General features: G+C 47.8%; 3 protein-coding genes across 5 annotated transcripts in view; 2 read left to right on the top strand and 1 right to left on the bottom strand.

Moving 5' to 3' along the window:
- The window catches only part of cacna2d2a (calcium channel, voltage-dependent, alpha 2/delta subunit 2a), a 115,089-nt gene extending 99,353 nt beyond the window's left edge, over positions 1-15,736 (top strand). For 2 of the 3 annotated variants that reach the window (XM_062458749.1, XM_062458765.1), the window contains 24 exons: positions 392-481; positions 684-749; positions 1,608-1,682; positions 1,811-1,885; positions 2,034-2,105; positions 2,302-2,373; positions 2,541-2,602; positions 3,454-3,530; positions 7,058-7,118; positions 8,098-8,195; positions 8,311-8,401; positions 8,492-8,554; positions 8,773-8,876; positions 9,064-9,162; positions 9,352-9,440; positions 9,578-9,628; positions 9,747-9,818; positions 9,941-10,093; positions 10,188-10,240; positions 10,376-10,431; positions 10,597-10,720; positions 11,002-11,111; positions 11,295-11,392; positions 11,666-15,736. In XM_062458749.1, coding sequence (XP_062314733.1) covers positions 392-481; positions 684-749; positions 1,608-1,682; positions 1,811-1,885; positions 2,034-2,105; positions 2,302-2,373; positions 2,541-2,602; positions 3,454-3,530; positions 7,058-7,118; positions 8,098-8,195; positions 8,311-8,401; positions 8,492-8,554; positions 8,773-8,876; positions 9,064-9,162; positions 9,352-9,440; positions 9,578-9,628; positions 9,747-9,818; positions 9,941-10,093; positions 10,188-10,240; positions 10,376-10,431; positions 10,597-10,720; positions 11,002-11,111; positions 11,295-11,392; positions 11,666-11,788 — 2,034 coding nt within the window. In that variant the 3' untranslated portion in view covers positions 11,789-15,736. The remainder of the gene's footprint in view (positions 1-391; positions 482-683; positions 750-1,607; positions 1,683-1,810; positions 1,886-2,033; positions 2,106-2,301; positions 2,374-2,540; positions 2,603-3,453; positions 3,531-7,057; positions 7,119-8,097; positions 8,196-8,310; positions 8,402-8,491; positions 8,555-8,772; positions 8,877-9,063; positions 9,163-9,351; positions 9,441-9,577; positions 9,629-9,746; positions 9,819-9,940; positions 10,094-10,187; positions 10,241-10,375; positions 10,432-10,596; positions 10,721-11,001; positions 11,112-11,294; positions 11,393-11,665) is intronic. The other variant, XM_062458757.1, reaches the window with a different exon arrangement.
- On the bottom strand, positions 15,675-17,710 carry abhd14b (abhydrolase domain containing 14B). Its single transcript, XM_062458790.1, has 4 exons — positions 17,616-17,710; positions 16,899-17,113; positions 16,483-16,724; positions 15,675-16,325 (listed from the first exon to the last, which is right to left on the bottom strand). Exons 2-4 carry the CDS (start codon positions 17,110-17,112, stop codon positions 16,146-16,148), a joined length of 636 nt encoding a protein of 211 aa, XP_062314774.1. The 5' UTR covers position 17,113; positions 17,616-17,710; the 3' UTR covers positions 15,675-16,145.
- Positions 17,711-17,980: 270 nt separating this feature from the next.
- On the top strand, positions 17,981-26,427 carry mst1 (macrophage stimulating 1). Its single transcript, XM_062458779.1, has 18 exons — positions 17,981-18,303; positions 18,811-18,955; positions 19,046-19,161; positions 19,287-19,401; positions 19,515-19,651; positions 19,802-19,922; positions 20,170-20,288; positions 20,600-20,771; positions 22,829-22,959; positions 23,064-23,166; positions 23,290-23,426; positions 23,566-23,598; positions 23,740-23,854; positions 23,950-24,027; positions 24,207-24,353; positions 24,449-24,555; positions 24,904-25,043; positions 25,142-26,427. The coding sequence occupies exons 1-18, from the start codon at positions 18,252-18,254 to the stop codon at positions 25,301-25,303; spliced, it is 2,130 nt and encodes a 709-aa protein (XP_062314763.1). The 5' UTR covers positions 17,981-18,251; the 3' UTR covers positions 25,304-26,427.
- The last annotated feature ends 79 nt before the right edge of the window (positions 26,428-26,506 follow it).

Here is a 26,506-nt window from a genome sequence, read left to right as displayed (position 1 = left end):
CAGATAGAAGGGCCTGTTTACGCTGCGTGCCATCCGACGCTCCTAATGTGTTTTTAATAGCTCCTTCATAATGATGAAGAACAGCCTTGGGAGGCCCGAGGGCCGCAGGGTTTTTTACGGCTCCTGGGGGGCCCGCGATCGGACTGCTGCAGGCTCACGGCTCCGTCTGAGGGAGACGAGCCCTGTCAGGGTCCTGTCGTTTTACGACGAACGAAGGCTGACAGGCTGTTACAGCTCACTGTTTTAACAACCCCTGTGTTTGACAAGCGTTATAAACCAAGTGTATATGGTGTGCGTGTGTGTGTGTGCGTGTAGGTGTGCGTGTTCACATCTTTAGAGGTTTGCATGTGGTGTGTGTGTGTGTGTAACGACTGCGTGTGGTGTGTTTCAGGAGTACCTAGATGTCCTGGGTCGTCCCATGGTTCTGGCAGGAATCCCAGCCAAGCAGGTCCAGTGGACTAACGTCTACCAGGACGCCCTGGTGAGACCCAAACCTTTGAACGACGCTATTTGTTTTCGGCATGACGTACAAACGTGCCCGTACAAAGTCATAACGCCACAGTACTATTTCAGTGACAAGTTGACCTTCAACTGCCAATGATTCAAACGGCCCGTCTGGCATATACGGCGTGTCTGAGATAAGGTACCATTCTGACTTGCTGATGTTGTCTGTCTGTCTACAGGGATTGGGTCTGGTCATCACTGGAACAATGCCAGTCTTCAACCTGACAGATGACGGCAGTGCTAAGGTACCCTCCGCTCTGTGGACCCAGAGCTCGCCTTGTCTGTTTTCGACAACATCTGAACATTTCGACACGACAGTATTTCCTTGTGTACTGTTAATGGCGTGACACGATGCGTAGCTCAGTGAGGGGATGGTTTCAGCCGTGTCGGCGAGTCTTTCCTCCTAGGTCTCTGTGGGGGTTGGCACATTGTTGCCCCTATGGTCATCTCTATCAGGGTCAGTTACGTATGACTTCAAATGTTCGTTTAAATGTAGGAGGACCTGCAGTATGGCAAGCCAAACACCAATCGTAACTGCCCAACAGTCTCTTTCCTTCTCCCCAAACATGATGGCGACCATACATCATCTGTTGGTCCGGCCTGTGGGGGCTCTGCTAGGCAACACTGCCCCCTGGAGGTGTTGCGCGTGCACACCAGCAGGCCGTCTCCCCCCAGTCCCCACGCTCCGTCTGGCAGAGATAGATCTGCTCAACACACCAGCCTTCCCCCGTCTACTAGGCAATGATTCACACTGAATCCCAAAATATTGACTGTGAGATAATGGCGGCGGCTAAAAGCAGAGACTCAGTGAGTAATTGACTCTGTTTCAGGGCATGGAATAGGGAGTAATCAGATGGTGCACAAGATTAGGAGTCACAGATGGCGAGGAAAGCTCTTCAGAGTCCTACTAGCCCTGTAGGATGCTGGATGAGAGTCCGCTGGCTGAGGCTGGCTGAGGCTGGCTGAGGCTGGCTGAGGCTGGCTGAGGCTGGCTGAGGCTGGCTGAGGACATGGTCAGCTAGACTGGTCCACAGACGTCGTTGACACCGATGCAAGACTTTTGGCGGGAAGAAGAACTTACCATGTTGTCTTTGTTTGTTTAGAATCAGCTTATTCTTGGAGTCATGGGAGTGGATATTGCCATTAACGAGATCAAGAAGAAGACACCGACATACAGAGTCAGTATTTTGCCATGAACTCAGTTGGTTCACCATCTCATTGTACTGAAGAAGGAAGATACAGTGAGAAGATACAATGAGGGAGAAACTTTGTATGAACTGATGTGTGAACCTGTCTGTATTTCCAGCTTGGAGCTAATGGATACATCTTTGCCATTGACCTGAATGGTTATGTACTCCTGCATCCCAACCTAAGGCCCAAGGTACAAAATGACTGAACACCAACCTTCTCTGCACACCGTTTTTGCTTCCTCTCATCAGCAGTGGCACACACACACACACACACACACATGCTCCTACACCCAGATTGTGTTTTCCTTTTCTCGGCTGGTGCCCCTGCTCTCTGCTCAGATCATTAACTTCAGAGAGCCTGTCACTCTGGACTTCCTGGACGCAGAGCTGGAGGACAGCAACAAGGAGGAGGTAAACACTGCCTTGAACGCTACCCACAACACCTTGCTAACGCTGAGCACACTGGGTTCGGCATATACCATATTGATAACCTTTGCTTCTTTTTTTGATGTTGTATTTCTATTCTTCTTATAATGTATTTTTTGAATCACTTTCTGTCTTTCTGGCTCTATCTCTCGGTGTCTCTCTCTCGCTCTCTTCCCCTTAGATTCGTCGCCAGATGATTGATGGCAAATCAGGGCAGAGGAGAATCAGAACCCTCATTAAGTCAGTTGATGAGGCAAGTTATCAATAAATGAGGTTTAGCCATGATCCATACTGGCCCCAAACAGAGTAGTTTTGTCATAACTCTCCAAAAACATTCACAGCCAGGAGAGTCAGCATTTGAATTTATATAAAAGCAGCCTTCTCTGGTGTTGTGCCCTGTGTGTTGCTGTCCACTTGCAGAGATACATCGACGAGGCTGTGAGGACATACACCTGGACACCCGTCGAGGGGACAAATTACAGGTTGGTTCGCTTTAGCTTTAGCGCTAGCTTGGCTAGCTTGTCCAGCTTGTCCAACTGAGAAATAGCTTTTGTTGTTGCTTTTGATCCTCTTTGACTGGGAACGTGTGCATGCATGGTCTCCACGTCTAACCTGGATTTGTGACCTCTGCCTGACCATCAGACTGACACCTGACCTTGAAGTGACCTCATCAGTTTAGATCCGTAGCCCCACTCTCACAGTCCTGCGTCGGAGACACGTGTCATTCATCAACCACCGCTGGGTGCGAAACCGGGATCATGGACGCCAAGCATGAGCATCAATGAGATCTATTCCAGATTAGAAAAGGAACTGTTCGTTCTTGAGCTGTGTCTGTCAGACGATCCTTCCGGATCAACATAAATTAAGAGCCAATATGCCTTCATCACGGCACTGTAGCATTCTGAACACAAATTGACTGCATGGTGTATTCCTCTTAAAGCTACGTTGAGCATTCCAGGTTGCATTCAAATGATATTACCTCCAGGCAACACTTTGCAAATGACATTTGATGATATTCAATAGTCCTCCAAGTGCCTGATGAGTGTTTTTTGTTATTGCCCATCTGTTAGCAGGAAACCAGGGCCTGCTTGACGGCGAGCAGAATGCCGTCTACCCTCGACTCTTATTAGTGTCGAACATTATCCATCAACTGTTTTATTTCTCTCCCCCTTTCGATTGAATTCAATGTTTTTCTACGACTTTGTTGTTCACACCACCGTAAACAATGATGTGCTCTGTGAAGGAGGTGTGGGAATGTACATGTGTGTGTGTGTGTGTGCGTGTGCGTTATTCTGTGTCTTGATGTTTCTCTGTGTCTGCCTCATCCCTGCAGTCTAGGGCTGGTACTGCCCACATACAGTGAGAACCACATCAAGGCCAATCTGAGTGACCAGATCCTTCAGGTGCAGTGTAAGTACCAGGAGACACCCAACAAAAGGCCTTTCTCTCTCTCTCTCTCTCTCTCTCTCTCTCTCTCTCTCTCTCTCTCTCTCTCTCTCTCTCTCTCTCTCTCTCTCTCTCTCTCTCTCTCTCTCTCTCTCTCTCTCTCTTTCTCTCTTTCTCTCTGTCTCTCTCTCTCTCTCGCTCTCTCTTTCTATCCCTTTCTGTTTCTCCCTTTCTCTCTCTTCCTCTCTCCCTCTCCTTCTCTCTCGCTCTCCTCCGAATATGACCTCTACTCAGTGGCGCACCCTGGGTCTCCAGTGCCAGGATGTCCTTGTGGGCCTCTCCTCCCCCCAGTCCTCCCCCCCTCTCCCCTGAGAGACTGACAGGGACTTCCTGAAGGAGTGAGAAGACTCCTTTACTCTCTACTGCCCCCTCTACCCTCCTGTCTTCATGCTGTGCTGTATACTATGGTGTTTTTTTTTTCTTCACATTGTTGAAGAAAAAACCCGAAATGACAGAAAGGTGAAAGCTGTGGTTTTACTGTGTTACGAAAAAAAAAAAAGGTGAAAATAATGGTGACCTTGTGCTATTATTTTTTTTGCCAAATGCTCTCGCCTCTTCTCCACCAAGTAATGATTCTGAAGCGTCTGTTAAAAGTTCCAAAGGGTGAAAAAGGCATGCTTTTCACCCCCTTCCATTTGCTTTTTATGATTTGGGAGTTTGGTGTGCGGTGCTTTTCTGTTGGATGTTTTCTTTTTGTCTTCAGCTTTGGAATCATTTAATAGATGAACTCCCGTAGCCCTGCAGGAGTTTGGGTTCCCTGCGTCTGAATGGGGACACCTGTTGTCTCTCTCATTCTCTCTCTCTGCAGAACCTGTTACTCTGTTCTTTTCCTGACATTGTTCACTTTTGGTTGACATTCGGTTGTTCCACATCCTCTTTCGCCAATGCTGGTTATGTCTTTAACGTTTTATTCTAGTTTACTTTTCTCATTTGTTCCGTTTCTGGTTTGCTCTTGCAAAGCTTTATTTGATCTCATTTGAGTTCCTTTTCTTTTTTGTCAGTTTGACTGAATTGGTTTCCTTCTTTTCAAGAAAACAATATTTTTATTCAAACAGTAATTGAATAAAATATTGTCTGTGACCCCCCCCCTTCCCACCCAATCCCCTGTTTCTTTTCTTGCTCACTCCTTCTCTGACGGATCCACACAGTGCCAAACACCAAGGGCAAGTATACTCCATATTGGTCCACGTATCTTACCTTTACTTCCTACTCCCTACCGCTGCCTCCTGTCACACCTCCTGTCCTGAAACCCCTCCCGCTGCCCCCCCCCACCCTCACCTGTCCCAGCCTGCTTGCCTTTGTTCCTGCCCGTCTTGCCTCCAGGACCCTTTCCCTCCTCCTCCTCTTCCTCCTCCTCACTCTCCACCCACCCACCCACCCTGCTGCTGCTGCGGCTCAGACCCCATCTCTCTCTCACAGTGGCTCCTCCCTCCGGTCTCCAGTCTCACCCCCACATCTCCGGTGCTTCAGTCACTCACAGGTCTCTAATGCTTCCAACGCGCCCCTAAGGAAGACAGGCGCTCGTGTTCCCTGTTAAAACGTCTTCTGTCCCCCCCCGTCCCCCCCTCTGCCCCTTTTCCCTCCCGACGACAGCTCCGAACGGGTTGTTGTCGCTCTCTTCTTCTTCTGTTCCACCCTTTCTTTCGTCTCCCCTCTCCCATGTTTCCTCTCTCCTCCTTCCCTCTTCTTTCTCGGTCTCCCTTCTCCTCTCTCCTCCTTCGTGTGCTTCTCCTTTTCTCTCACTCCGACTCTCACTCTCAGTGGCTCCTTCCTCTTCTCGCGGACTGTCTTCCTGTCTCTCTCGGTTTGTGTCTCTCTCTCTCTCTCTGTCTCTTCTCAGTATCTTGCAATCACTGTCTTACGATGTAATTTGAGCTGAATAGCTGCTAATGAATGAACAGGGTTTCAGAGAGATTTAAAAGTAAATCTTTACTGTGCAGGACAGCAACAGACTACCCCACGATGATGAGCCATCATTAATTCAATTTTGTAAGGTTTACTGCATGTAACCACAGTTCAGGCTGACTTTATTGACCTAAACTAGAGCTTATTTAACCGACGATTAACTAACTAGTGTCACCTAGCCTAGTTCAGGTTAGTGTAACAAAAATTGAATGTAACTAAACTAAAACTGTTAAGCTTTAAAAAGAAATGTAGGGGGTCATTAGTATGGAGTCGGGCTATTAATCATAAGGTTGCTGGTTCGATTCCAGGCCGTGCTAAATGACGTTGTGTCCTTGGCCAAGGCACTTCACCCTACTTGCTTTGGGGAGAATGACCCTGTACTTACTGTAAGTCGCTCTGGATAAGAGCGTCTGCTAAATGACTAAATATAAATGTAAATGTTACTTAGGCTGTTATGTATTTAGATGTATATAGATTGGACGAGTTGATCTTCTTGTTAAATATGACACTCACCGTGTTTGAGCTTCTCTGCAGTGGGGCTCATCCGAGAGGAGGGATAGCCTGTAACCATATGATCTCATCTGAGTTGTTCCCCCCCTCCATGTTAGCTGAGGTGGGTGCAGAGCGCCCCCTACAGGGCCTCGCGATCCCCCTCGTGTGGTCGGGAGGCGGAGCGCCCCCCGAGGCGCCCGACTCGTGTGTCGTCCCTTTGTAATCCCTGTCTCCATCAGCTTGTGTCCCCCCCCCCCCCCTCCCCCCCCTCAGCCCTCAGACTGCCAGGGTCACGGCCCCCCTCAACTTCCTCCAAACCGTGACCTGGATGTGCACGGCATTGTGGGCGCAACACTACCTGGGCACTCAGGCCGTCCTGCTGTAGACGCCTAATCCACTCCATCGACGACCACATCCGCCAATTGATAATCGTCTTCTGTAAAAATGATTTAGAATGTTGATGTGACATTTGGTGTCAGGATATATCATGTTCGAAACATTTGAAGCGAGAGGACTAATGAATGAGCCGAGCAACGTTAACGTTTAAATTCCTACCGTGAAAAAGAACAAGTTGCCCTTAAACATGCCCTTCACAATGCCATGCATTTCCCCTGATTGTGTGTCTCGCGGTGCCCTCTGACCCTGCCAGTCTGAGGGGTGACCACTTCCATCAGGACCCCTGCGCCACCCACCTCCCCTGCAATAGTTGGCCATGTTGATGCCTGCCTGAGAAAATGCACTCGTTGTGGGTCAATTGTCCGAGAACTCACTTCCTATCATTGACCTTTGCCGGGTAAGTCAGTTCTCCGACATCCAAAGTTCAGTAGCTTCAATAACGGCATAAGAAATAGACGTGGTTGGATTTCTCTGCTGGTGCCACTGTAACGCAGTGTTCCATTGAGGCAGTCAGGTTCCATTTGAGGCACCATATTGGCAAACGCTGGTGGTTCCCCCATGATTCCCTCGGTGTTGCTATGGTGAACTCCGTCCTGCGTCCCCCGCAACCCCTGAAGACCCAGCTGCTGTCTAACCCAGACCTCCCCACTGCTCTGCTCGTGGCTCTTCCCCGATAATCTTCCCCCTTTCTGTTGCAGATTTTGAATCACTGCTGCCAAACAGTTTCGAGTCTGAAGGCCATGTATTCATAGCTCCCAGGTAGCCCTGTGTGAATGCTTGCCGTCTTCCCCGTTCGTCACCACCGGCTTTTGTTTTCGTCCTCTCGGACTCGCAGCCACCTCTGTGTTTCACGTCCACACCTCCGTGACCCCACCCCGTCACCGAACATCACGCCCGTTCTGCCATCGGCCATTTGTTAGCATCGGTCACACCTCTCATTTTCTTGTGGACGCTTCACCGCCGTGATTTTGAGTTGAGTCCTTGTTGTGCCGTCGTTGCTGTTTTGTTCTATCCTGTATTTGACTTGGTATGCTTTGTTTTACTCAAAGTGAGCCGTGTGACAACATTGATGTACTCCTACAATAAAAAAGACAGAATTTAGAGCCATCCATTTGGAATTCCACACATTTCCCCCACCCAAGCAACCCTCCCATCCCAAATTGTACCTCCTAACCCTGCCCTGCCCTTTCCTCTGGCGCCAAACTCTGCATCGCACTCTTGCCAGTTGAAGCTGCATGTCTCGTTGACTGTATCTGGGTGTGCGTATTCACGGTTTGGTTCATGGATGCATGCTACTCTGAGAGTGAAACTAGTACCTTACGTTGTGTGTGTGTGAACGCCGATGGTCCGCCGAGTGTCGTTTGTGTGTGAACATCGAATGACGTCCCTTGCGTTCTTTGATCCGACCCGTTGATGTTCCTCATGGCATGAAACTGCTCATCCTCTGACGGACTGACAGTGTCCTCTCTCAGTATGCTGCCTGCGCTGTGTTCACCCTCCACTCCATATCTCGAGCTGACAGCCATTCTTGTCAGCACATTTAATACCCTTTGAGCAACAGGACGTGCATGCTAGTGAGCGTGAGCCAGTTTGGGAATGTTGAAATGGGCTCCCACTTTGTGATGGAGTGCTGTTCTATCTCTGCGTAAATAACAGAAGAGGCCATTGGGAAAACCGACAGGATGTGTTTGTTTTGAACATATTACCAGAGACTAAAAATGTCCCTCGGTCCCCTCAGAGAATACTGCAACGATCTGGAGCTGTCCAACAACAACACCGAGTTCCTGTTGAACTTCATCGCTCTCATGGAGAAGGTCACACCTGACTCCAAACAATGTGAGTCCCCCCATGTTCTCCCTGCTCTGCCACCAGTCAGAGTTTACTCTGGTTCAGACTAATGCAGGACCAAGGCTGCCTCTCATGGGTATATGTTCTCACTCTCACCCCCCAGGTGACAACCTGCTCCTCCATAACCTGATACTGGACACTGGCATCATCAGACAGCTGGTCGAGAAAGTGTGGAAGACGAAAGACTTGTTTACGTAAGTGGACGACCGGATCCGTTCGGGCGAGACAACGTTTGCGCCCGCGCGTGTTGTGTGCGTGTCACGACTCTCCCTCCCGCTCTGCAGGTACGGATTCTTGGCCGTGTTCGCTGCGACAGACGGAGGGATCACAAGAGTGTTTCCTCACAAGTAAGTCCCTCTCATACTGTCACCCACATCTCCATGTTTATATATATGGGGCAAATCTGCCCAAGAATTCACTTACGAGGCCATAAAAGCCTGTGGCAACGTTATAAATGGGCGAGACCATAAAACCCCAGTAAAGATTGCGGCCGACATCAAGGCCCAGCTGGCGTTTTACAGCCCCTTTGCTCAGTCTGTGGTTTTAATTTTGTGTTGCATATAAGGGCTGCGGAGACCTGGGAGGAAGACCCTGAGCCCTTCAACGCCAGCTATTACCGCCGCAGCCTGGACAACAGGGGCTACATCTTCAGAGCGCCCTTTCGCACCGGTGAGTGAAGGTCTCCACACTCGGCGAGCTTTATGGCGTTCCTCTCTGTGTCTGACTCCCTGCCTGGCCTCCGCCTGTCTCTCTCCCTCCCTCTCCCTCCCTCTCCCCCTCTCTCTCTCTGTCTCTCTCTCTCTGTCTCTCCCTCCCTCTACCTCTCTCTCCCTCCCTCTCCCTCTCTCTCTCCCAGCGAACGATGAGCTGCTGAGCCCTGACAACGACACCATTGGGATCCTGGTCAGCACGGCGGTGGAGATCACGGTGGGGGGGAAGACCATCAAGCCAGCAGGTGGGAGCTCTCACAGGGCTGGAGAAGGGGGGCGGTGTTCGCGGGGGTCTGATGGCAACGGACTGTTGAATGGCTGGTGCATCTAGAGGAAATGAAAGACCTTTCAAAGGAAAGAAAACGTTCCCTGTGAAGGACACGTAATCCTTTTGTTCCCCCTCATCGACTGGCTGTGTGTCTGTCTGTCTCTAGTGGTTGGAGTGAAGCTGGACCTGGAAGCCTGGTTGGACAAGTTTAAGATCCTGGCCAGCAATCACACAGACAAAGGATCAACCAATACGGTACAAGAATCTTTGCAACCAACAGCCCATACAGATACACTCTGGCATCCTCTCGCGGGAACTTCACACGCCAACAGCAACCCGTGTAGGGATGCCGCGTGGTCGATGTTCGGTTGACGGTCTGTCGTTTCTCTCAGCAGTGTGGGCTGTCGGGTGGCTGTGAGATGGACTGCGAAGTCAACAGCGACGTAAGACCACGACACGAGCCTCCTCTCTGTTACTGTGCATGACATCGGCCATCTCGCTGTAACACGGGCTAAGTGTCAGACCTACCGCTGATGTTCCCCCCTCTGCCTGCCTGTGTAGGACCTCCTGTGCTACCTGGTGGACGATGGAGGATTCCTCATCATGTCCAACCAGAAGGATCACTGGAGCAAGGTGGCCTGTCCTGACTCTTGACGCTGACTTACCTAGGCCCCTCTGACACCCGGCTCACCCTGCTCCACTGTGCTGTCTCACCCCCCCCCCCCCCCTCCTCACACCCCCCCCCCCCCCTCCAGATTGGGATGTTCTTCAGTGAGGTGGACCCCTACCTGATGCATGCCCTGTACAACAACTCCTTCTACAACCGCAAGCAGTCCTTCGACTACCAGTCTGTGTGTGCGCCCGTCCAGAGCAGCAACACTGGGGCCGCCCCCAGAGGGGTGTTTGTGGTAAGGGGCCAGGACACCTCGGAGGCTCTTTGAAGGACTGTAGCGTCGGGTTGAGCTTCCTTGTGTTCATGTGCTGTCGTTGTCTCTGTCTCAGCCCACCATCGCAGACTTTGTGAACCTGGCGTGGTGGTCCTCCGCAGCGGCCTGGTAAGACCAGACGAGGTCCTTCCTGTGACTACCACAGCAATCTAACATGAGCGTGGGTCTTTATTGCGATGTCTCTCTCTGTCTCTCCCACATTCTCTCTGTGGGTGTGTTTGTGTGTGTGTCTCTCTGCTCCAGGTCACTGTTCCAGCAGCTTCTGTATGGCATGGCCTACCACAGCTGGTTTGTCACAGGTATGTGCAAAGAGCTGCTCTGATTGTTGTCTCCCAGAGAGAATTATCCATGAATGTAAATGCCCTATTTGAATGCTATTACTCGAGAATGTAGCAGTACAGTGAAAGTGATGCATATGTAAATATAACATCATTTCTGTGTGTGTGTGTGTGTGTCTATACTAGACGAGGTGGAGGCAGAGGGCATGGACTCCAGAGAGACCAGCTGTGTAACGATACAGACCCAGTTCTACTTTTCTAACATCACCAGCTCCTACGACATGCTGCAGGACTGTGGCAACTGTTCCCGGTAGGCACGCGCGCGCGCGCATGACACACACACACACACACATTTCCACAAACACACAAGGAAAGCGCAGTGAAGTCGTGACACATCTAATGATCAAGACTGATGGTGATGAGCTCATGGTGTAGTTAATGAAACAGACATCATTGACCCAATGAGCCTCGCAAGACTGCTCCATGAGCCCTATCCCACGGCGAACGAGGCCGTGATGGAGCCGCGGTGGGAGGAGTCGGTTGAGTGACCCACCCCCCCCCCGCCCCCTGCCTCCTCCCCCCCTGTCGCAGGCTGATCCACGCCAAGAGGATAAACAACACCAACCTTCTGTTCGTGGTGGCAGACAAGATGCCGTGCAACACGTGCGAGGTGGAGAAGCTGTCCCAGGTGGAGACAGAGTGTATCCTTCACTGAGCTTCACGGGAACCCCCCCCTGACCGGGACGTGTCGGGGGCTGGGGTTGACGTGTCTGTGGGGGGAGGATGCCCTGTGTGTTTGGTTCTGGTGTGTGCTGTTTGGTCACGATGTTCGTATGAAAAGGGACCGTGTTGTGTGTGACAGTCCTTAGCCACAGCTCCCCCAGTGAAGGACAATAACCCCTGTGGATACAACACAACACAGGATATCAGTACAGCACGGTACCGAAAAGGGCCTCTATTCTGCTTCGACTACAACAAGGATGTAAGTATACTATGTTTTCATATTTATACATTGCAATGAAACACGACACCAGACAACAGAGTATCTGTGAAATAACTTGTGCACTACTGGGTAAGAATATCAGTGTATATGGTGCTTGTCTCCATATGGCTTCTGCAGAATAATGAACAGCATCCTTCTCCCTCTCTCTCTCTCTCTCTCTCTCTCTCTCTCTCTCTCTCTCTCTCTCTCTCTCTCTCTCTCTCTCCCTCCCTCTCCCTCTTTCTCTCTCTCTCTCTCTTTCTCTCTCTCCAGGAAAACAGAACAGACTGTGGGCGAGGACACTCTTTCCGCCCCTCCCTCCCGACCCTGCTGCTGATTCAGCTCGTCCTCCTCTATCCTCTCGCCAGTCCTCATATCCTGCCTCTCCTACTTTAACTCCGCCCCCGCTCCCCCTCCTTTCGCCCCCCCCCCAGCTCTTTACCCATACAGCCCCCTCCCCTTGATCCTCCGTTGCCCCCCCCGTGCCCTGCCCCTGCTCTAGTCATAGGTAATAATAAAGGGACTTCCTGTCACTGCAGTGTGGAAGCCCTGAGTACTGCGCTATACCCAGCTAGCTTCAGTTGATGTCGCTTCGTGACAGTTGCAGGGCCTTTGTGTCCTCAGCCAGCCCCCCCCTCAGCTGGGGGGGGGGGAGCCCGGATGAAGCTCCACCACCGGGATCATCCCAAGCTGTGTGTGTGTCTGAAAAAAACAAAACCCCTCCCCTTCGGAAAGGAAGAGAGTGGAGACCGATGCCTCATCAAAGACCTCCAGTCGTCATGAAGTTTCGGTTTGTCCGTCTCTGCCCGCGATTTGTCAGAGGCGCGAGGAGACCTGGCTCCCTCTCTCTCTCTCTCTCTCTCTCTGTCTCTCTCTCCGTCTTGCTCTCATCCAGACCCTCTCAGAGCCTCACCCCTCCGCCTCTGCCTCTCATTGGGGGCTATGAATCATGCAGCCTTTTACAGCTAACATAAAACAAAAGGAAAGGAGACAAAAAAAACATATAAGTATAACATCAATTATAAACTGCTGAAGTGATGAGTATTCAAAACATGTTATAGGCTATCATTTGAAAAATGGAAGTGCATAGGTGTAAAAAAAAAAAAAAAAAAAAAGATTCATTTATGCACTGTATCTACTTCTTGCCAAAATGAGATAGACTTTCATGTGGTCTTATTTTTATAGCCAAATTAGCGAGAAAAAACCAGGCTACTTGGGTAGAAGAAGTTGTGTGAAGATGACATGACATGTCGTGTAAGACCCACTCATCCTGTTCACCTCTCAGTCACTTCACTCCCAAAGTGGCTTCAAGGCATTTGCTGTCGTTACAAAGTCAAGTGATTATACAAAGGCGCATCGGTGTGGAGTGATCTCAGTGTTAGCGACCTCTGCATCCTTCGTTTCACGAACGCCGACGACGCTCTCGTCGAGGGTCGTCGGTGGGGCTGCGACGAGGGTTGTGAGAATCGGAGGTACGGTTTGAGTGGGTCTTCTGGACTTCAGTGCTGTGGATGGCGCGTCGTGTTTCCACCCCCCCCCCCCCCCCCCCTCCCCCGCTTGACCTGTGGGCCATCCTGAGGGTCTGCTGTGGACAGATGTTCTCTACCCCCAGTGCTCTCTGACGCAGACACTTCCATCCACTGCCAACTCCTCATGTGGCTGCTCTAACAACACCCCCCCCCCCCCCCCCCCCTCCTATTGATCCTCTGACTCGATTTGGATGTGTTTGTTTCTGTCATCGCGACAGATCTGCTGACAGCTCCCTCAGACTGCCTCCGAAGCCTCCCCTTGTGGTTCCAGGTGGGTGTGGGGGCAGGCTCGCGCTTGTATTACCTTTTGGACGGATGCTGTTCAATTTCAGACCATTTGCTGCTGGGGGAACAGGGGCTTACAGTACATTTCCCACAAAACAAGTGCGTCAGAGGCCAATCTATATGGTGATGCACTGCAGCCTGGTGTAACCCGTTTAAGTACATGTCCTTTGATCAATATGAAGTGAAATGTCATTAGACTCCCGTGTTTAGGAGCCACTCTCTGTTTTATAGTGCCTTGATGCACTTTGTTTTGGAAAGCACTGGCTATGTACAGCTGAGCTACTGTAAAGTATCTTTATAGCGCAGCCATCTCTCCTCACGGCTGTGGAGCTACATGATCTTCAACAAGCAAATGTATTGGCTATAGAGCTGTGGTAGCTTTGTATAATGCCACATGATTGGCTTAAAGTTATTTTAGCTGAATTTTGTCATCCAAACGGCTTGGGTCATTGTATCTTTACAAAGCTACTTGACTGCCACCACATAGAGTTACTGTACAGTACCTTTACATAGCCACCTATAGAGCTACACTATCAGTATAAAGCGACTTTAACTGGCCAATAGAACTATCTTTATAGGGCCACCTGACTGCTGTTGTTGCATTTCTGCCTGAACTGTATGTGCGTTTGTGTTTGTGTATGAATGTATGTTGGTTTGTGTTCACCCTCAAAGGGAATGTGGAAAGGACGAGGGAATGGCAGTTGTGTTAGCATAGCTGTTTGTCATTCCAATTACAATGGATGCAGTGTTAGACAGTGTTGTTATGGACAAAAAGAAAAAAAGAAGACAAATTTATCAGAACAAAAAAGAAAAAATCCAACCCGTCTTTCCAGACCAGTTCGATCAATATTGTTGTTGGGGAGCCTTGAGCTCCCTGCATTCACACAGGTGTTTCGAAAGAATGTTTCATGATGTCGGTGTGTTTCTGTTCCAAAGGCAACATAGTGACTGCGCCTCTCTTAATGCCTTAGTGTTCTATCAAGCTGTAATTCAATGTTATTTACAGTATCTCTCACAATTCTCTTACATACACAATCTCTCACTCTTCTCTCTCTCTCTCTGTCGCTTTCTGTCATGCATGCAGTGGACCTACTAGATATCAACCTTCCTCTCTGGGAGATGGTTGAGCAGGTATGGAGAGCTAGTTGTTTTAAGGGTTTTAGATTCTGACCTGTCTGTTCAATTGGATTTTTATTACACGCCTGTTTGATTCATGCTTTAAGTAAAGGACATTCAAAGTTGGAAACCACTGACTCTGACTGTCCTTTGCCCTTCTCACTGTTCCCTAGGTTATGTCCAGACATCATAATCTTAACCCTTAACTCAAAACACTCGTATATACTGTATAGAGAATGAAAATTCTAACTGGAATAGGTATAGTAACTGCAAGAATCTGATGTTCCTTGTTGGAAAATTTCAATGTGAGCAATTTAAATCTGGATGCAGTTTGTTTATCTCTCTTTTCTGCTCTCCAACCAATGAATCCTCTGTCAAACATTACATTCACTGTGTCACTGAATGCGATACATCTGCCTGTGGAAATGCACTCTCTGTGACTTCCTCTAATCCTGACTCCTGGTAGTACGCACCAACCCACACTGACACACACACACACACCCTCAGACACAAAGCACACACATGCACAACCTTACAACGCACTCATGACAGCTCACGCACACAGCTGGGAGATGTTTGGCACCCAACTCAAATAAGCCAAGGACATCCCTTTCCCAGGTGCCCGGTCCCAGTGTGCAGCCGACGAGTCCGAGGCGAGCTTAGGAAGTGGGTTTCCACAGAGCAGCATGGATGGGAGCCTGCCTCCTGAGGCACTTCGATGTGTCAAACAAAGGTCAGAGAATCAAGGTGGTGTCAGTGGACGTCCCAGTCGGGGCCAGCAGATTGTGCTGAGGGGGACACAGGGCTGTTTTCTGTGGTTTGAGAAATTTACTTTTTTGCCAAAAAAATAAAAAAGACGAGAAACAAGGAACAGCTTGGGGTGAGAGGTAGGGGTCTGCTTTATGGCCGTCCCCTAAAAAGGGGGGGGGGTCTCCATGTTGCCCTTCTCCGGCCCCTCCCTGCCCTTGCCCTGTCCATGTAGGTGTGTCTCTGTGGGAAAGACACGTGTGTATGTGATTCTGTAGTCTGTAGTCTGGTGCTATGTGACCATGTTTGACAAAATGTGTTAAAAAAAAATCTGTAACAAAAGAGTAAAATCTGTCAAATTTTAAGTGAAGTAAAAAAAAAAAAAAAGGAATACAGTACTGCTGATAAGTTTGAGATCTGAAGTCGACATTTTTTGGTTTTGTTTTGGTTTCTTGTGTGTGCGTGAGTGTGTTTGTGCGAGCGAATGATTTAGCTCCTTCTCTCTGGGCATTGGTCCATGTCGCTCCATTCTTTTGTACAGATGAAGCTAAAAAAAAGAAGAGGGCAAAATTTGTAAAATATTGTGTCTGTGACTCCTTGTAAAATATTTTCAAATTGTTTATTACAGAGAATCAGTTATTAAATAATGTTCATATTTTTCACTTCATTTGAGTGTGTAGTGTTTGTTTTCACATCTCTAAACAGGCAATAATCATATCTGTAGTACTGTGTCAGCTGTGGGGCCACACGAACTGGCACATTATGACACACTACTGATTTGAAAAGCACTCTTTAGACCCATCTATATCAGTCGGCACAATCTTAGTATAGAATAAGATAAAAAAAAAAAAAAAGTGGTAATGAGTTTGTAAAAATCCCCTTTAAAAGTATTACTGGATGCAAGAACAGAAAGTAATTTGAAGTACATATACCAATCTGTGTGTACAGTATACATTCATATTTTAAGTGTTAGTCTACATATTGAATTCCACAACTCACTGAGAAGACTGATCATTGACATGATTACAGATAACATAGACTTTAAAGTCTGCAGGGGATCACACGGGGCGACGACATCACACCGTCTGCAGGAAGTCTGTCAGAGCCTTGTGCCATGTGGCTGGGTCGTCAAGGTAACAGGGGTGTCCCGCCCCTTTCATCACCACCACTTTGTGATTGGGTAAATGTCTCAGGTTGCTCAGAGATGCCTCTCCAAGCTGATGGTCCTGGTCTCCATAGACGATCAGAGCTGGGGTCTGGAGGGAGAGAGAAGCCCACAGTCACGGTGAGGCTCTCCCCCAGCACATTAGGGACTTGTTATGAAGTGACACCATTGCTTACAAGTCACAAGCACTTATCTAACATGCAGCGCGAGCGTGAAGAGTCAAGTGGCCGCGCTGCCTCTGCGCCTACCTGGATGCCGCTGTACTGGTCGGCGGTGAACTCGTCCGTGCAGATGGGAGCGACGGGGACGTAGCCCCGCACCAGCGCCTGGTTCTGGAAGAGGAAGGGCAAGGAGTAGCTGCCACTGAGGGAGGGGCTGATCACCACGGACAGCTCCAAGTCCAATGCCTCAAACACCTGCTTGAGGAAACCTCCAGGGGCCAGCTGTCCCACAGCCACAGGGGCCTCGGCTGCCTTGGACTGGCCCAACCCTGGACACCAGGAGAGAACCGACAGGGTGGTAGGGCGAGCGGGGTTGTAGTGCTCATATAAAGAGTAGTAACGCAGTATTAAAGAGATGGGTATGCCCACGTTACCTAACGGTTTAAGAGTAGGCTGATGTTTTTTAATTGTTTTTTTGTTTCCCAGGTAACCATCCTACTCACCAGGTAGGTCTATGGCCACAGCCCGACAGCTGGCGTTGGCAAGGGCTTCCAGGGTGCCGATGTTCAGCCAGTTCTCAGATGAGAAACGAATGCCATGCAGGAGCAGGACAGAGAGCCTGGCAGCACCTGTGGCAGGCTCAGCTTGTCTGTAAAACAACGGGGCCTTGCATGACTCTATGCTGAAGGTCCCTTCTGTCATCTTAACTCCAGCCATCCTGCACGAAAAAGGAAATTTCAAAAAAGTAGGAGTGGAAAGTTATAACGTGCAACCAGTCCCATACTTTATTGCCCAAAGCATTTTCAACGTTGTGGCTTTAACAATTAAGGCTTCAAATGATGTTTGGAAAAAGACTCAACAATTCCATGATGTTATGTTAAATTAGGCGCTCTACTTGAATGTGGTATTTGTCTCAAATGTATTAGCCTACGTTTTGATTTTGTTTTCACTTTCTATGTAAGTGTATCTGGCCATCTGCGCATTTCAATCATCTGCGATCATTTATTGACTAAACTTGCCATTTCGTGGTAAGCCTGCCCTTATAGGTTCTATTTCCTTATAGTCACTGTGTTGTAGAAACGAATTATTAGGGAGACGTTCTTTCAGTGTAAGTGTCAGTCTTCACCAATACAATGTCACTCTCTGCTTTTGCAACAATCTTAACAGCGTAGTAAACTATTAGGTATTTAAGTTCAATATGAGGCACCATTACGCGTTACCTTCGCAGTAAATCAGGAAAAGAAAGTGACTCGAGTCGGTGGATGTTGTTGTGACAGGGAGAGGAGGAGCGAGTAAAATATCCACTTTTTTTCCGGAAATCTTATTGGTATTCTACTGACCCCTAGCGTTGATCATGGCACTGGTGCTTATTCATTGTGAAAGAGGACGAGTTACATATCATTAGAAAACTACAGAAAATCAAAATTCTATGAAATGTAATCGAATACATTTGTAATCGCTTTCACGAGGAGGGTGAAGAAGCTGTTTGAGACAAACGTTAAGTTCTGTTCTGCGACACATTTCATTAATGATTAATATATATCGATTGGTTGAGTTTGGGGATAGAGCCTTTGTTTGGTTTGGCTCCTGAATGTTCACATGTGGGTGGACAAGATTAAGTCATCGTACGTCTACACTGATTCAATAACATTTAACACCCCTGAACACCCATGAACATCTGACCGCTCTCAGTATTTTGGATGTGTTCCTCTACCATTTTATAAGTTGATGTTAAATATATAGTTTTGCTAAAGTAGCCTAATTAGCAGATACGCGTCAGAGGATCCCCTTCACTCAGAGCTGTCAGAAAATCAAAGTCCTCGATTCTGTTTTCGTCCAGTTCATCTGCAGAAGCAATGAAACTGGTTATTTCGTGTATTCTCGCATTTTGGACTGGATTGGTTACAGGTAAGACAATGTTACTGGTCTTGATTAATGTCTTGTTTTTTCTTTTTGTTCCTTTGGTTTTGAGTTGTAGCCTAATAGGTAAATATTTTAAATGTGGGTCTTTTGATCTTGAATTTCATCATTCATTTTATTTTGCCGTAATTTGGTAATAGGCCTGCGTAGAGCCTACAAATGATAAATGTACCTATTTTTGTCAATGATAGAATAAAAGCTATGTGAAACATTTGTGTCTGTGAGTACCTACATAATGGAGAAAATATATGTGAATGATGTGAGCAGTCAGAGGTGTCCTATTATTGTAGTGCTTTGTTAGCTGACAGTGAATACAGGCCACTCAGCATGATAAAAAAAAACTAGATTATTTAGGTCCAAAGGTTATACCTAATGTGTACGCAAGCCCATGGTCACAACCCATCCTGCATGTGGCCACCTAGGACAGTTCACAAACATGTTTCAGATATATTGGACCTAAAAAGTACAATTTGACCCAATCTGCCGTGTCTGAAGGGAGCCGTAGTCTCCTGAATGACTTCCAGCGCTCTGAGGGGAGGGAGCTGGCACCAACAGTCTGGAACTCAGCACGAGTCATCATATTACCAGGACTCACACTGGAGGACTGTGCCAAGAGCTGCTCAAAGACTCTGGACTGCAGGTACCTCCCAGGGTCCTTGACACGTGCATCACATGTTGACATGAAATATCCTCGAGGTGTGTCATGACCATGCCTAACCCTAACCCTTAGAGCCTTCAACTATGAGACTCGTCCCTCCATCACCTGTAAACAGCTGCCGTGGGTGGAGGACGGAAGCAATGCTGAGGTCAAAAGAAATGTCAACTGTGACCTTTATGAAAAGAAGGGTAAGACTTCAGATGATATCAACGGACAGATGTTTGTAGAACATCCTATCCCCGAAAACGTATAGGTGCTGAGTTTATTCACTTTCATACCAGTTTGAGGAGGCTCACATCTTCACAATTCATAGTCTATGTAAGGAAATGCATCGTGGGTAAAGGGGAAGACTATCGTGGCAAGGTTTCAACAACAAAAAGCGGGCATACTTGTCAGCAGTGGTGGTCCAAGTTTCCACACGATCACAGGTAAAATAATCCTTCAGAATAATCACTATTCAGATAATCCTTTGAATAGTTTCAAAGTAAAGATTGTCTCTCTCTCATTTGACACTTGTGACATGTTTCCCTGTGTGTGATAGGTGGATCCCCTCATCGACTAACGGCTTGGAGCTGAACTACTGCAGGAATCCTGACGGGGATCCCATAGGGCCATGGTGCTACACTACTGACCAGGAACGCCGCTACGAGAGCTGCAACATCCCCCACTGCAAAGATGGTATATTCCAACGGTTCAAATACTACCCTCTGCATTGAGAGGCTTTCTCATAGTATACTTGCATGTAAGAGAGTATACCATTATCGTTTTAGGCAGCGTTCATTTGGATCGATGTTGATATGTGTGTCTGGCGGAGGGGTTCCCTTACAGAGGTGTGTATTACCTGTAACGGGGAGGACTACCGAGGCCAGGTGGACCACACTGTGAATGGGAGAGAGTGTCAGAGGTGGGACCAGCAGTTCCCCCACCAGCACATCTACCAGCCAGAGAAGTAAGACTTTAGTCTGCTGTCATCCCCTCACCATTTTAAGCTACGCCTTTGTTCAAAACCTCCTATCTGCGGTTAGTACTCGGGCTGCCGTTAGGCTATACTGCCGGTAGCCTATTACACATTTCATCAGTGCATGTCCACTTATCTCTCAATGTCATTTAGACTGCTATGGATTCTTTAAGAGACAAGGTATTACGGAAATCGATATTCCTATTGAGCTGTGAAATAAGTGAATGGTCTTTTCAAGGTATCCCGATAAGAGCCTGGACGACAACTACTGTCGTAATCCTGATGCGTCTCCAGTCCCCTGGTGTTACACCATCGACCCTCTGCAGGAGAGGGAGAGCTGTGAGATCAGCAAGTGTTGTAAGGCTGGCACCACACACACAGACAACATGGATCGTCATGACACTGTTCTGTAGTGGCATGTTCCACATCTCTCAATTTCTCTCTCTCTCTCTCTCTCTCTCTCTCTCTCTCTCTCTCTCTCTCTCTCTCTCTCTCTCTCTCTCTCTCTCTCTCTCTCTCTCTCTCTCTCTCTCTCTCTCTCTCTGTCTGTCTGTCTGTCTGTCTGTCTGTCTGTCTGTCTGTCTGTCTGTCTGTGTCTCTCTCTCTGTCTGTCTCTCTCTCTGACTCTCTCTCTTTCTCTGTCTGTCTCTCTCTCTTTGTCTCTCTAGCCGTGGTTCCAAAAAGACGCGTTCGCTTCAGCTTCACCACCAACTGCTTCCGTGGCCGCGGAGAGGACTACCGTGGTAAAGTGAACGAGACCACGTCCAGTATCCCCTGCCAACGCTGGGACGCCCAGCAGCCTCACGAGCATCCCTTCTACCCCAACACCTACGAATGCAAGTAAGCCAGGGGGGGAACGGCGAGGCAGGCTGGACGCTAGTGAGAGGAGTCCCATTTGAACCCCGCTAGAAGTATACAGTTAGGTCCATAAATATTTGGACATTGACACAATTTTCATCATTTTGGCTCTGTATACCACCACAATGGATTTGAAATGAAACAATCAAGATGTGCTTTAAGTGCAGACTTTCAGCTTTCATTTCAGGGTATTTACATACAAATCAGGTGAACGGTGTAGGAATTACAACACATTTGATATGTGGCCCCCCCCTTTTTAAGGGACCAAAAGTAATTGGACAATTGGCTGCTCAGCTGTTCCATGGCCAGGTGTATGTTATTTCCTCATGGGAGTTCGTTATTTCATTGACAAGGAGCAGATAAAAGGTCTAGAGTTCATTTCAAGTATGGTATTTGTGTTTGGAATCTGTTGCTGTCAACTCTAAATATGAAGTCCAAAGAGCTGTCACCATCAGTGAAGCAAGCCATCGTTAGGCTGAAAAATCAAAACAAACCTATCAGAGAGATAGCAAAAACATTAGGTGTGGACAAATCAACTGTTTGGTACATTCTTAAAAAGAAAGAACGCACTGGTGAGCTCAGCAACACCAAAAGACCCGGAAGACCACGGAAAACAACTGTGGTGGATGACAGAAGAATTCTTTCCCTGGTGAAGAAAAACCCCTTCACAACAGTTGGCCAGATCAAGAACACTCTCCAGGAGGTAGGCGTATCTGTGTCAAAGTCAACAATTAAGAGAAGACTTCACCAGAGTAAATACAGAGGGTTCACCACAAGATGTAAACCATTGGTGAGTCTCAAAAACAGGAAGACCAGATTAGTTTGCCAAAAAACATCTAAAAGAGCCTGTACAGTTCTGGAACATCATCCTATGGACCGATGAGACCAAGATCAACTTGTACCAGAATGATGGGAAGAGAAGAGTATGGAGAAGGGAAGGAACTGCTCATGATCCAAAGCATACCACCTCATCAGTGAAGCATGGTGGAGGTAGTGTTATGGCGTGGGCATGTATGGCTGCCAATGGAACTGGTTCCCTTGTATTTATTGATGATGTGACTGCTGACAAAAGCAGTAGGATGAATTCTGAATCAAATCAAATCAAATTTATTTGTATAGCCCTTTTAACACGCAAGCATGTCACAGAGGGCTTCACATATGCCCATAGAACTGCCCCTCAACCAACCTAAACCCTCAAGGAAGACAAGGAAAAACTCCCAAAAAACTCTCAACAGGAGAAAAAAAATGGAAGAAACCTTGGGAGGAGCAATGAATTCTGAAGTGTTTCTGGCAATATTATCTGCTCAGATTCAGCCAAATGCTTCAGAACTCATAGGACGGTGCTTCACAGTGCAGATGGACAATGACCCGAAGCATACTGCGAAAGCAACCAAAGAGTTTTTTAAGGCAAAGAAGTGGAATGTTCTGCAATGGCCAAGTCAATCACCTGACCTAAATCCAATTGAGCATGCATTTCACTTGCTAAAGACAAAACTGAAGGGAAAATGCCCCAAGAACAAGCAGGAACTGAAGACAGTTGCAGTAGAGGCCTGGCAGAGCATCACCAGGGACGAAACCCAGCGTCTGGTGATGTCTATGGGTTCCAGACTTCAGGCTGTCATTGACTGCAAAGGATTTGCAACCAAGTATTAAAAGTGACAATTCGATTTATGATTATGTTAGTTTGTCCAATTATTTTTGGTCCCTTAAAAAGGGGGGGGCCACATATAAAATGTGTTGTAATTCCTACACCGTTCACCTGATTTGGATGTAAATACCCTGAAATGAAAGCTGAAAGTCTGCACTTAAAGCACATCTTGATTGTTTTATTTCAAATCCATTGTGTTGGTATACAGAGCCAAAATGATGAAAATGGTGTCAAGGTCCAAATATTTATGGACCTAACTGTACATGGAAATATATGATCCCCTGGAGTGTGTTCTGAAGTAACGACTGCGAAAGCGGCACGACCCTTTGACGAGTAAACGTTCGTGTTGCGTTAGCTGCAGTGGTTACTGGTTTTCTCACTTTGCTCCCAGAGGTTTGGAAGAGAACTACTGTCGCAACCCAGACGGGTCGGAGGCCCCCTGGTGCTTCACCTCCGTGCCTGAGATGAGGACCGCGCTCTGCCTACAGATCAAACGCTGCGCAGATGACATCGAAGCTGAGGGTACACGGCGCCCTCTGCTGGTTTAGCCCCCTCAGGACAACATTGATCAGTGGACACAGCGTTATTGACAGATGAATCCTTTTTTTACCACCTTTCCCAACCAGATTGCTACCACGAGAATGGTAAAAACTACAGAGGCGTAGTACGCAAAACCCGTAAGGGCATCACCTGCCAGAAATGGAGTGTTAACACCCCTCACAAAACCAAGTAGGAGACACGAGGTTTAAGACTGATCGATTTCATGGTGTATGTGTGTGCTTGCGACAATGCGATACGTGCGTGTACTTCCTGTTGCATGTGCGGACTCATGCTGATTCTGTGTTTCTCCAGGATCAACCCAGAGACACACCCTCAGGCCAACCTGACAGAGAACTACTGTCGGAATCCAGATGGAGATCAGCATGGGCCCTGGTGCTATACGACTGACCCCAAAACTGAGTTTGACTACTGTGCCATCAAGCAGTGTGGTAAAGACTACATGTCCACTATACGTTCCACTATATGCACACTTACTTCCCTGTTTACAAGTCTCTATCACTCTCTGTAAATTGTGGATTCTTCATTTTGAAACCCTTTCTCCTATCACATATTTGGTCTTTTAAACAGCTGGAGAGAAAGTGTCCCTGATTGAGCCAGCTGGTCAGTTCCTTATTACACATCACTAACTCCAAAAAAGATATAAGCTTTCTTGATGTTGACCCCTTGTTCTTCATTTCATACATGTGCATGTGTGTTGCTGTGCTTGTTTGTGTGTGCACGCTCACGTTTGTGTGGACGCAGAAAAGGTGGAGTTCAACGAATGTGGGAAGAGAGACGACCGCCGTATGGCTAGCATGTTACGTATCGTCGGTGGGCTCCCTGGCAACTCTCCCTGGACAGTGAGTCTCAGAGACAGGTCAGTAGGCACGCGTGAGGTCATCGTGACTCAGGGGGGGGGGGGGGGGGGGGGAGACACACCAGTCTACTTAACCCCTCTCTTTCTGTCTGTAGGAAAGGAAACCATTTTTGTGGAGGGTCCCTGGTGAACTCCAAATGGGTCATCAGCACCAAGCAGTGTTTCTCTTCTTGGTAAACTCATCTTATACTAACAGTGCCTGTGTCAGGAGGAGACAGGTTGCAGAGAATAACAAGTCTGAAGTGGTTGTTCGATGTTATGGCAACATTATTCCTTTTATTGTGTATTGGTGTCTTTGTTCATCTGATTAACACGATGGGACCACTGCTTGTGTGTGTTTTTCTGGGTGCAGTTATGTGGACTTGCCAGGGTACTCAGCCAAGATGGGGACCCTGTACAAAGACCCTAAAGAGGGCGAGCCAGAACCACAGACAATCCCCCTCACCAAGATTGTCTGTGGACCCTCAGAGTCTCAGCTGGTCATGCTACAACTGGAATAGTGTGTACAATCCAGCCTCTAACATTTTGGATTGAATACGATCAATGTATTGACCTGCCCTGCTCTACCTGAACCTCTTGTCTCCTCCACCCCAGCGCCGCCCAGTTTAATGAGCGTGTGTCTCAGATCTGTCTGCCCCCTGAGCGCTACATTGTTCCCGAGGAGACTCCCTGTGAGATTGCTGGATGGGGGGAGACTAAAGGTAACAGCAGTCTCGGACATCAACGGCTGGGCTGGGACTCTGGCCCTTGGTTCTCCATGGAAACCTGATATGAAACCTAACGTGGTTGTAGTCATCTGGTTAAATGAAGTCACATACACATCGTGGTGGTTTTGATGTCTTCTTGCATTGCTAAACATCAAACTTCTTTTACGGTATTAGTCCTACTTGTCCTGTTTGTTTTCAGTAACAGACTAAGACTAGTTTTGCAGTTTAAGTATCTGTTTTACTAATGCTGTGTGCAAATGAGTGTTTTACTTGAACAACAGATTGTTATTTCCAGATTGTCATTTGGCCCTAACCCTTTCTTTTCTCTTCCTGTTTTTTAAGGCACTGGAGATGAAACTGTCCTAAATGTGGCTCAGATACCAGTCATTAGCAACAAGGAATGCAACAAATACTTCCGGGGTCGTGTCCGGGAAAATGAGATGTGCACAAACTCCTTCCAGGGTGGAGTAGGAGCCTGTGAGGTAGGTTGGTGTGTGAGGTAATCCTAGTGTTAGTGGACAGACACAGCCTGGTCTTCGTCTGTCTGGGTCTGACTATGTTCCCGCCCTCTGACCCTCAGAGAGACTACGGGGGTCCTCTGGCCTGCCAGAACAGTGACTGCTGGGTCCTGGAGGGAGTCATCATTCCTATGCGGCGCTGTGGGCACCCAGGCCAGCCCAACATCTTCATCCGGGTCTCCGTCTATGTGGATTGGATCAAGAAGGTCATGGAGATGGCCTAGTAGCAGATCCTACTCCAATCAGGGACTATCCCTGCCCTTCTACCGCCACAGCATCTACAAACTTACTTTAATCCCTGTCAACCTACCCACTGGCCACACACTGACCCTCTGTTGTCAATAATAGTGCATTGTTTATTTGTTTGACTGATGACTGTAAGCAAAATGACACATAGTGAGTCTGCAGTCTGACCAATGACAATGAATGCATCTGTGAGTGTTGTGTAAGTGTGAATCTTAGGAATAACCTCAGGATGGGCTTGTGAAGGGTGTTCAAGTTCATGTTCCCCAAAATCCCCCTTTCACCCCTCACTAAAAATGCTGACCACCAAACCCTACACCACCACTTCTGTGGGACTGCGTGGTGCACTCAAATACCTTCTTTGCCCCCCAGCCTCGAAAGAAATCCCCCTCTGCCTGTCTTTTGATGCTTGCCCCCACCTCTAAAGACATGCCATTGTGCCTTATGCAGAACTGTATACGCTGCACATTCTTTCTGGTTCTATAGGAGGATTTTTGTAACTCGGTCCTGATGAGCCCACGGAATTCAGCTTAAATAAACCGAAGAGTTTAGAGATCAGAGTCCAACGGAATCTCAGACACACCAGTCTGTGGAAAGGCAGTGGACTGACTCTGGCAGTGGTCTCTCTCTCTCTCTCTCTCCCTCCTGCCCTCTCTCTGTGTCTGTCTCACACTCTCCCTCTTCCTATCTCTATCTCTTTTTTGCACCCTCACACAAACTAAAAGCATGTGCCAACACAGAATCACATGATTATTCAGAAGCATCTATTGATTCTCTTGACAAAATGTATATGCATTGGTAGAAAAGTTAAGAATAAGATTGCACAGTTTAGATGGCAGTTTGGCGGTTAAGAGTTTACCGTCATGCTGTTCACTTTCATAAGATGATGTTCCTGATAGATGACTAATCAAATACAGGTATGACTGGTGTACTACTTTAGTTCTGAAAAACATTACCAAAATTGTTAATGTATGAGTAGGTTAACCTCACGACATGTGGATTCTCGATGTCTTCACTAATTAATCATAAAGCTGTACATGTGTTGTCTGTTGTGTTGTAACTGTAGAAAGAGAGATCAGAAAGATTTAAAACCCCAGTGATGTTTGGATACTAATTTTTTACACCCCTTTCTCGTATTAGAAATGTGCACAGTGTTGAACTCAGGTTGTAATCATAAATGCAGT

This window comes from Osmerus eperlanus, chromosome 1 (assembly GCF_963692335.1).
Source record: "Osmerus eperlanus chromosome 1, fOsmEpe2.1, whole genome shotgun sequence".
NCBI classification, from domain to species: Eukaryota; Metazoa; Chordata; class Actinopteri; order Osmeriformes; family Osmeridae; genus Osmerus; species Osmerus eperlanus.
The sequence above is the reverse complement of the archived record's forward strand: the minus strand, read 5'-3'. Positions and strand labels throughout refer to the sequence as shown.

Bases quoted from the DNA above. Each gene is read 5' to 3' on its own strand.
- abhd14b (XM_062458790.1), bottom strand. From the start codon at position 17,112: ATGGCTGGAGTTAAGATGACAGAAGGGACCTTCAGCATAGAGTCATGC. The intron at 16,725-16,898 runs GTGAGTAGGATG...CCTGGTGTCCAG, and splicing joins TGTGGCCATAGACCTACCTG to GGTTGGGCCAGTCCAAGGCA. The intron at 16,326-16,482 runs GTAGGCGCAGAG...CTCTCCCTCCAG, and splicing joins ACCAGTACAGCGGCATCCAG to ACCCCAGCTCTGATCGTCTA.
- mst1 (XM_062458779.1), top strand. From the start codon at position 18,252: ATGAAACTGGTTATTTCGTGTATTCTCGCATTTTGGACTGGATTGGTT. The intron at 19,923-20,169 runs GTAAGACTTTAG...GGTCTTTTCAAG, and splicing joins CACATCTACCAGCCAGAGAA to GTATCCCGATAAGAGCCTGG. The intron at 20,772-22,828 runs GTAAGCCAGGGG...CTTTGCTCCCAG, and splicing joins CCCAACACCTACGAATGCAA to AGGTTTGGAAGAGAACTACT.